The 9,939-nt window shown below is 42.3% G+C and overlaps 1 protein-coding gene across 6 annotated transcripts in view; it reads right to left on the reverse strand.

The window, feature by feature from the left end:
* The window catches only part of DPY19L1 (dpy-19 like C-mannosyltransferase 1), a 95,833-nt gene extending 86,102 nt beyond the window's left edge, over nt 1-9,731 (reverse strand). For 3 of the 6 annotated variants that reach the window (XM_019925657.3, XM_019925663.3, XM_019925651.3), the window contains exon 1: nt 9,357-9,729. In XM_019925657.3, coding sequence (XP_019781216.1) covers nt 9,357-9,654 — 298 coding nt within the window. In that variant the 5' untranslated portion in view covers nt 9,655-9,729. Of the gene's footprint in view, nt 1-9,356 lie in introns of all 6 variants that reach the window. The other 3 variants (XM_019925688.3, XM_019925668.3, XM_019925678.3) reach the window with 2 other exon arrangements.
* Between the last annotated feature and the right edge of the window lie 208 nt (nt 9,732-9,939).

Consider the following 9,939-nt stretch of genomic DNA (forward strand, 5'->3'; position numbering starts at 1 on the left):
CCAGGGAAGTCCCTACCAAGTGTTTTAATGATGCTATGCCTTTGCTCCTGCCTGAAAACTACTAATTCATCCTTCAAAGTCAAAGGAATTCAAATGTGGCATTTTGTGAAGCTTGTCCTGCCAACATAGCTATTATACTTTTATTAGAGCACCTAAACAGTTCCCTATGCTAGGATGAGAAGGCTTGAGGCTGAGCTTGTGTTTAATTCATCTTAATATCTACATCTTCTAGCATTGTGCCTGGCACCTCACTGGGTTGAACTGTTAAATGACTATCACCATGTGAGAGAAATTAGAGAATATACTCAATTAAGTCACAACCTAAACACCTAAAGACAATATCTAAGCATTCCAAACTGCTCAAAGGGTTCCAATTATGTGAAGGTAAAACAGATATAACAAAATTAATATATTGAAGGAAATCATGTTTCTAGTCTACAGTACCTAGAAAAAATCAAAGCCCAGTTTCTGTATAGTAAACTAATAAGTAAAAAGACATTCTTTAGGACCCAGTTTGGGAAAGAGAAAACGGTCGTGTATACCTCAGGCTTGGCCCCTTCCTTCTTTCTACACCTAGACTGTGTGTTATCAAGGGCTTTAAAGCCAACAAGTACCTAAATGCCTCCTAGATGCACAACACATTTTCCTAGAAACTGAGGACATTAAAGTGATAGTAGCCAGCATCTGGGCCCTTAAAGATAAAATCTTTGAGAGAGAAGATTTAGGTGCATAAAATAATGAGAGAACACATTAGGCACCCAAGCAAATAGCACAAAGTCTATGAACTGTAAGAAATCTGAGAAGGCAGATCAATAGTGGCCCTCTCAGCACAGGGTTTATTAAAGTGGGATTGGGTGGGGGGGGAGGGGGGATGGATTACAGGACATGATTACAATTTAGGCGAGGATTTATGGTGCGTAGCCAGAAAAGAAGACAGTTACAATAAGGCTGTATGTGGACTCTGATCCAACATCACAAAAGAATTCCCATCACTGATACTGGTGATACAAAATACACATGATATTGACAATAATGAGACTGAAGGCTCACTCACTATATATACAGTGTGTCAGGCTCTCAGAGCTCTAGGAACACCAGGAGGGGAGTTTGGCAGAGCCACTCAACCAGTGGTATCAAGAACGGTAGGGCTTCCCTGGTGGCGCAGTGGTTGAGAGTCCGCCTGCCGATGCAGGGGACACGGGTTTGTGCCCCGGTTCAGGAAGATCCCACATGCCGTGGAGCGGCTGGGCCCGTGAGCCATGGCCGCTGAGCCTGTGCGTCCGGAGCCTGCGCTCCGCAATGGGAGGGGCCACAGTGAGAGGACCGCGTACCGCAAAAAAATAAATAAATAAAATTTAAAAAAAAAATTAAGAATCGAATTCTTTTTTACCTTCCATGGTAAGAAAGTCATTCTTAAGAAGAAATATTCCTTAGATTTTATATGACTTATTTAGCTTCAGTCTCATCTTCACCAAATGTGAAATGAGGGGTTTTCACCTGGTTGTCTCTATTCCTAGCATGTAATGACCTTGTATAGCTACAACTACTAACACTTAGGACTTCACACTGTCCAAGGGGCCTCCATGGCTATTTTCTGTTTTCCTTTTAGATCTTTCTGCTCCCCAAACTAAAAGCCTTGGCAGGTTTGACTCTTTTAATTTGTTTTTTCAATAGGGAAAAAAGGAATGCACTCAATTTATTAATAGAGACATTAAGTCTCAAAGTGAGAAGTAGGACTACTTTAAAATTCCATCACGATTGGAAGAAACTATATAGCTCCCAGGTAGAATTCACAGTGGTCTATGTAATAATGCTTGTAACGTTGACCTTAGTTAATTTGAATCTCCTCCGTATATTTGGCATTGAGCAAAATAATACCTTACAACAGTTAGGGAAAAATTAAGAAATTCTCAATTATAATGAATAAATCTAACAACTGTTTATCAGTTGCAGTTCACAGAGCACTTTCACATATTAAGCAAAAAGATCCAGGAGCCCTTTTGAGGCAAAAATGGCTCTTATTTTCCCATGAGGCCCAAGGTCACATGATTGGGATAAACCAAGGCCTCGTGGATTGCCTGGGTTCTATGCCTCTGGTGCCCTTCTAAATGGAAGCTTAAGCATTAAAAAATGTTAATAAGCACATTTAACCAAAAGGGTACACTGACGTAAAGGAGGAAACTTCTTAGAAATAATTTAAAAATCAAGGACAAAGGTTTATTTTGAAGTGAAATTATAAAAACAGAACCTGGAAAATGTATATCACCACCCCCAAACAGTATAAAATTAGGCCTCTAAACAAAGAAATAGACAAAGAAAATGTTCACATTTAAAATATTTATGTATATACATATATTAAAGTAGGCAATACTTAATACAATTACCCAACATATGGGTTTTTAAAGCAATAAATTCTAACTTCCTTCTAAAATCGTATCCTCACATAATATGGACACAAATATTTCTAAATCAAACAGTAACCTACATTACCAATTTTCATAAAGTAACTTTCTCCTTACTAAAAAAAAATTCCATTCAGTTTTTAAAGAACAAGTATCTAGATAAAATATACACCTGAAATAATATGCTAGCTCATTAAATGCCCCTGAGCAAGCATAGTGAAACTGTAAAGCTTTAATAAATCTAATGGGAAAAAATGTAGAAGCTGCATCTCTTCACCAGAGGAAAAAAAAAAAAAGATCCATATATACACAATATACACCCAGGCCCAGCATATTATTAAGCAAGAGATTTTAACAAGTTCATTAATCGATAAGCCATTTAAAGTTTCAAGGCTATGGTTATGGATTCTCAAGGTTATGCATTCTCCCCAAACTGCAAACTGCCCTTGGGTAGCACAATGTTTTGCTTAGTCTTTAAATGATTAAGAAAACTGTGATACTGTTTTTTACTATTTTATTCTGTTTTTTTTTTTTTGTAACAATGCCAAACAACCAACTAACACAATCAAAAACAATTCAGAATTTAGTAGTTTCCGAAAAAAGGTTATGCAAAGACAAAATGGAGACTGACAGGTTGACCATAAGGATTTAACAATCAGATCAATTCCCCATAAGCCACCAAAGTAGTGCTCTTGCTAAAAAAGTTATCAGGTCTTGGAACACATGAGATCATCTTCCCATTAAAGCATCTGTGACAGTTGCCTTAGATTGTAGATCTGAAACCTACAATTTGACAGATGTGCTTAACAAGCCAAGATACCTTAACTTTAATCCCAAACTTCACCCAGTGAACTCACTAGAGATGTCAGACCATTCCCCTGGCCCATTTTAGTTTCCTCACATATCAAATTCCAGGAGTTAACTTTTAAGTTCTAGATTCCCATGAAACTTCCATGAAGATCAAAGATGAGAAGAGTGAGGAATCAGGTCTTATTTTAAAAACACTTTTAAACATAAGTAGAAAACAGTAGCTCTCTGCTAGTTATGTAAGTACTTTATGATTAGTATTAAAACGTGGGGAAAATATTCTGAGGTGTGACATTTTCAGCACTGAAAGGCTGCACTACAAAAAGCAGTGGTTACTGTTAGGAAGTAATAGGAAAATGCAATGCAGAGCAGTAGTATATTAGGCAAATTTGAGTTGGCGTGAACATACGAATAAAGCCTCACTCTTCTCAATTATAACAATATTCTCAAATTAAAAATCTGTCAAGATGGCAAGTTTTCAAAAGTTATTGGCCAAGTGATTTATAAACTGCGTTTTAAGATATAGTTGGTGCTATTGTAAACTAGAAGATAAAATCACCTCCATCCTTGGTCAGTACAATGAATCACTCAGAACTTCTGTGAATGGTTTTGGTGACTGTGCTGTTATGTTAACATTTGCTGCTATGATTAAAATACAAAATGCCATCCAAGAATCAATTACGTGTAGTGAAAGTACTGAAAAACACACCTGATAATTGGTTACTTTGGAAAGGAAGTCAAATATGAGGAAATATGCCAGGAAAACATGAAGATATATGAGCTCTTAAATGCATTCGGGGGGGGGGGAGACAGTAATAATGCTGAGAAAATGAAAATTAGTATCAAAACAAAAATAAAAGTTACAATAGTTGTAGATTTATGTACTCTAAAAATTAATTCTTCCACTTTTTAAACTTAATCGTACTCAATGATTCTTGAATTATGAAAGATCACCCATGGAGAACTGATCTTTCCTATGAAACAGGACTGCTTTTTATGGGATTAAACAATAATATAAAGGTTTTGACCTAGAAAGAGGTGTAATTTTTACTAACTTTTATGACTAGTAATCATCAGAATGGTAACTAAAGAAAACTAGCAGACTCTTGAGCTTGGAAGAATAATGTTCCAATGGTTTGGGCAAAGTATAATCTGATGGTAAAAGATGAACTAGCAAAACAAGAATTTAAGATTAAACATATAAATTATAAAGCCTATGCTACCCCATTTGGAAACAAGCACACAGGCTTGTAGTCTCCATGATAATGTAAATATCTCATTAACATAAGCTTTAAGAGACATTATAATATAGCCTAATCTTACAAAGTGTGTAAAGCTTACAAAAATAGCTACAGTGCAAATTTTAGCAACATCCAAATACACACATGTAGATAATAAAGTTTTATCTGCTTTCAGTATTGATGCCATATCATGGGCCAAAAATCAATCACGAGTTGGTAATATATCCTTATATTTACACAAATTAAACTTATCACATTTGTTATTTATTTGAGCTCTCATGAATATCACATATTCAGAACCCTCCTAATTGTATATTTTAATAATAACATATATTTAAGTGATTATAAACATTCTTTAAAGTTAACCAGAAGTGTACTTTAGAAAGAAAAAACTGGTTTTAAACAGAGGAAACTCTCTAAAAGCCCAAATACCCATCCAACTCACTGGCTTTCAGGGAACTGTATTGGCCCAACATCTATGTATTAACACACCCTCAGGGCTGGTGCTCAGGTGTGTCTAAGTGTTTGTCTGAAAGCCATTCCACAAGATGGCCAGTGGCCCCTGTGCCTGTCGGTTCCTCAGCTTTTCTTGCCCATTAAGCCAACCCCAATATGCTCTTTTTCCACTTCTATTCCCTTATCTCTAGTTATGATCCCTCTCTTCCTTATTTCCCCTGAAGAAGGAAGAAACAAGAAAGCTAATGCTTACTGAGCACTAAATGTTGAGGTTTCTCTGAACTGGACCCTGGGGCTTCATTTCTCTTCTTGCTATTCTCACCCTAGAGAAGATGAAATATAAGCATAGCAGTTAAGAGCATGAACTCTGGAGCCACACTGCCTGGGTTCAAGTCCTGACCCTTCCACATTCTAGGGGTGACCTTGGGCAAGTTACTTAACATCTGTGTGCCTCAGGTCCCCAATCTGGTAAAATGGGTATGACAATCACAGTGTCATGGTGAGGACTGACTTAATAGTTAAATGAATTTGAGATAAGTCAGTTAATCTAAAATACTTAGAACTATGCCTGGCACAGAGTAAACCCCATATCAGGAGAAGATACTATCATCAAGTCCCATGAATTTAATACCACCCATTTGCTGATGACTCCCTGTTTTATGTCTCCACTCAGATCTCTTCTCTTATGTCCCATTGCCTACTTGACATTTCTACTTGGACATCTCACGAATGTCTCAAAGGTAACATGTCCAAGATAGAATTCTTGATCTTTTCCCTTAAATCTGTCGGCTCACCACACCCCTAGTCTTCACCATCTCCGTGAATGCTACTCCAATTAAAATAACAGACATATCAGATGATAAATAGCAACTCACAGCCCGTTTTGGGAAAACAATAGAGATTAGGAGAAACTTTGGCAAACTGGGCTGTGTCCCCATTTAAAAGAGGGGAGGGGTAGATACACTTAGTTCCAGGGGATTGCTGTCAGGTAGGAATGTCAGCTCTGTGATGCTAGACAGTCAGCTCCTAAAGGGAAGCAGAACATCAGACTTTAAAGCTACTAATGCTTCCCTCCACCTCACCCCACCCCAGATTCTCATTTAATTGGTCTGACATGTGGCTTAGCTTTCGGGATTTTTTGAAGTTTCCAGGTGACACTAGTATACAGCTAAGGTTGGGAACCACTAGTCTAGTCCGGGTCTCCCATTTTTACATGTGTACAAACTGAGGCTCAGAGAAGCTAAATGCTTTGCTCAGGCACCAATGAGTTTGAAACAGGTACAGAATCAGAAAACAGTTCCTCTAAGGCAGTGTTTTCAAACTGTGGGTCATAATACTAGATCATGAAATCAGCTTAATGGTTTATAAACAGCATTTTTAAAAAAAGGACAGAACAGAAAATCAAAATGCACTGTATATTATAGAGTGAGTACAGTGCATGACCTTTTTATTTTAAATGTATGCACATACTGCTCTTAGTCTCCATTTCCCTTTTCAAATCCGTTCTCCTCCCTTCTCTGCCTTGTTCCCAGCCCCAGGAGGCTGACCCTACAGAAAGATTCAGCTGGACCCCTTGCCTAAGGATTTCCCGTTGGACAGCCAGTGAGAGGCACCAGTGGGAGATCAGAGGGTGGGCAGAGTGTCTGGGGTCACTCTTCTTGGGTGATCCTGCCCCCACTCCACAGCTCTCCTTGGGTTCAGCTCCGGAGGAAGCTCCCTTTCCCCTTCAGGCCCAGAGGTGGTAGCACCTTCCCACTGGTGACAATCCCTGGGTGCTTCAGTGTCCTTTTTGGGTTCCTTAAACCTGCTCACACTTTTGAAAACAGGCCACTTGTTAAATCTGTTTCCTGCCAGGACACTGACATAAAACAGTTTGACAGACAGAGAGACACATGCATAAATATACAGGGTTGGATTTTCAGAAGTGTGAGCAGTTTAACGTAAATTGTGTTGCTTGCTGTGGGTTGTGGTCAAAAAAGTTAGGAAAACACTGTGTCATGGTTCTTCTTACTACACCACTGCCTCCCCTGGCTGATATAGGGAGCTACTGGGTTGAAACATCTAAAAATAAACATTTCAAAGACCTTCTTTATGACTGTTACCATTAAATGGTAAATAATGTCTAAAAAAAAGAAAAACACGTTTATTAAAATGGATTTTTTAACAGGGCTTAAGACTGCCCAACAGTGGTAAGGGCCATCCTGGTAGGTTGTGAGTCCCCCATCAGAGCTTCACACACGTGGAGGAGATGAGAGACTAGGGACCCCTAGTCAGCCTCTCTTTAAAAGGTGTGCTTCTATCAGGGAGCCTCAAGTTGTAAAATTTCTTCCAAAACACAAAGGAAACAATTTTTGTCATAGTAAAATCCTGTACTAAAAAACCATACCATGTCAGCTCAGTTCTCACTCATTCTGGGAGGGAAGAAGAGTGAAAATGAGGCAGCTTTCAAAAATGTCTAAACTCTGCTCCTCTTTACAGGTTTTGAGAGTACAGATCCAGAGAAAGAACCAAACATTCCAGGTCTGGTTATTCTCCAGAATCATCTTTCAAGCTGCCCCGTGTCCTCATGTAAACGGTTAGCAAGGACAGAAAGTCTCTAGACCTTGGTCTGGTCATCCAACCTCCATCCATCTGATGGCCAGTGTCCAGAGTACATCCAAAAATGTGGGACAGCACCTTCACTGTACCTCTTTCCAATACCCAAAGGGATGAGTCAAGTAAAGTGTCACACTGTTACATTAATACAAAACTTAGGTATGAATCATTACTAGATTACTAGATCCAAATATAAGCCATCCAATATAAGATTCAAAGGAAATGAAATTACAAGCAAAGAAAATATGCACATAAGAAAATGGCAATAGATATTACTCTATGATTTGTTACTGTAACCTCCCTTAAGGAGTGATGCCCTTCCATATTTTGCTACAAAGTGGTTAATGTTTATAGTAGCTATCTATTCAAGAAAAATGCAACTTCATTCTGTCACCAGATATCAAATCAATATTATGCTTGTGCTTTTAGTTTAACAGCAACTAAAACTTGTTAAATGTTTTAGATACAAAGTGTCTAGCCATATAGTACCCACCCCTTTTAGTTCTGCTCCTCAGGATGTGCCCTGGAGTAAGTAGGGCAGGTGATAATCCCATGTCACAGAGAAGGCAAGGCTCGCAAAGGAAATAACTTGAAACTTAAACCAAACTTAAACACAGTGAACTGGATCAGGAGCCTCTGTCTCATCCACTGTACCATGCTGCCTCCCCAAGGTGAATTGAACTAACCTGCACACTGGCAAGGTTTTTCAAGCTCGCTACTGAAAAAAAGGAGAAATGTACTGAAAATACTGAATTTCTCTATTCTTGAATCTACAATAGAAAAAAAAAAAAGTACCCCATAAGCAATATCAACATTTCTGAGCCCATTAAAATGTGTGCGTGTGCAGGCGCACACACACGGTGATGACTGGCTTTCTATGACTGAGTGGTTGTGATCTCAGGGGAAGCCGATTTGTTGTATTTTATTCCCTGGTCTATACTGAACTCCAAATTCTTTGGGGTCACTAAAGGAATTTGAAAGGACCAAGAGTTAAATAATTCAGTAGCCAAAGCCCATTAATGACATTATATAGGAAAAGGCAGTGTTACAGCATTTTACTTGCTGACTTAGACTTAGAAAAATTAGGCCTATTATCCAAACTGCTATAACTTGCCTTATCAGAATGTCGACCAGAAAACAAAGGAAACCTGAAGTCGGTCCACAACATGTGAATGTTTCAACTTTATTTTTTTCAGCACATCACTACATATCATCCGTTAGGTCAAGGCAGCGGATGAGGGGGAGCCCTCCATACCAATCTTTCCCAGGTCAGCAGGGTCCCAGCTTGGGGGCCCAAAACACAACACAACCGGGAAGGTGACGTGCGGAAGGGAATCACAAAGTGCCATCGGCGGTGTCTGCAGCCAAGAAGAAAAACAGCACGCCAAAATTTAATTATAAGTTTAGCAACTTTCTAGAACAGGGGACGTGCTTTTGCTTTGAGTTCAGTGGAATCGCTTCCAACCCAAAGCAAACCATCCTCCCGGACAGGAGGCGAGATAACTGGAAGGCTGCCGGCCCGCGCCAATCAGCAGCGTCCAATCTCGTTAGCGCAGACCTGCCAATTCGCTGCCAGGCCGGGCAGCTGTTGATCTCGGGGCCATTTTTTTTTTTTTTTTAAAGCAGAGACAGAGAGCAAGTAGGAAGGGAGCGAGGAAGACTGAGCCTAGGGGAGGGAGAGGGAAGGAAGAGGTAAGGATGTCCCAGGAAAACTCGGAGAGGGCTGCGAACTGGCAGGGACCGACCGGCGGGGCTCGGCGGCACGGAAGCCGGAGGAGAGCGGAGGGGAAGGGGAGAGGGGGCCCGCGCCTCAAAGTTCCGCGTCCCGGCGGCGCCCGCGCGCTGGGCTGCTCACCTAGCAGGAGCGTGGTCCAGGTCCGGCCGCGCCCCGAGAGCCGCAGGCCCAGCGCCCCGCGCAGCCCGGCCGCCAAGCGCCCCCCGAGGCCGCCCCCGGCGAGCGGCGGGGCGGGCTCGGCGCGGGGCCCCTTTCTGCCCGCGGCGCCCTTGCGCCGAGGGGACGGGGGCGCGCGCTCGGGCCCGGGCTCCCCGGCGCCGACATCTGGCGACCCCCTCAGCGGCGACTGCGAGGCACGGGGTGGCTGGGGCGGCTTGGGGGCCGCCTCCCGGTGCTTGTTCCGCGCCTGCAGGACCATCTTGGCATAGTCGCGCCCGCTCGCTGCGCGCGCCCGGACGGCGGCCGGGGAACGGCGGGCTGGCGGGGCGGCCCCGGCGCCGCTCACTCTCAGGCGGGCGGGCGGAGGGCGGGCCGGCCCCTCCCCGCCGGCGGGGAGGCGGGGAAAGCTGCAAGGCCTGGCGGCGGCTGCCTGCCTGGCGGTGCGGCCGGGAGGCGGCGCCGGACTCGTGCGCCCGCCGCCGCTGCCGGTTGTCACGGCGACCGCGGAACGCCGGGGGGCGGGGGCGGGGGCGGGGACACCCTG

Source organism: Tursiops truncatus, chromosome 9 (genome assembly GCF_011762595.2).
Source record: "Tursiops truncatus isolate mTurTru1 chromosome 9, mTurTru1.mat.Y, whole genome shotgun sequence".
Classification (NCBI taxonomy): domain Eukaryota; kingdom Metazoa; phylum Chordata; class Mammalia; order Artiodactyla; family Delphinidae; genus Tursiops; species Tursiops truncatus.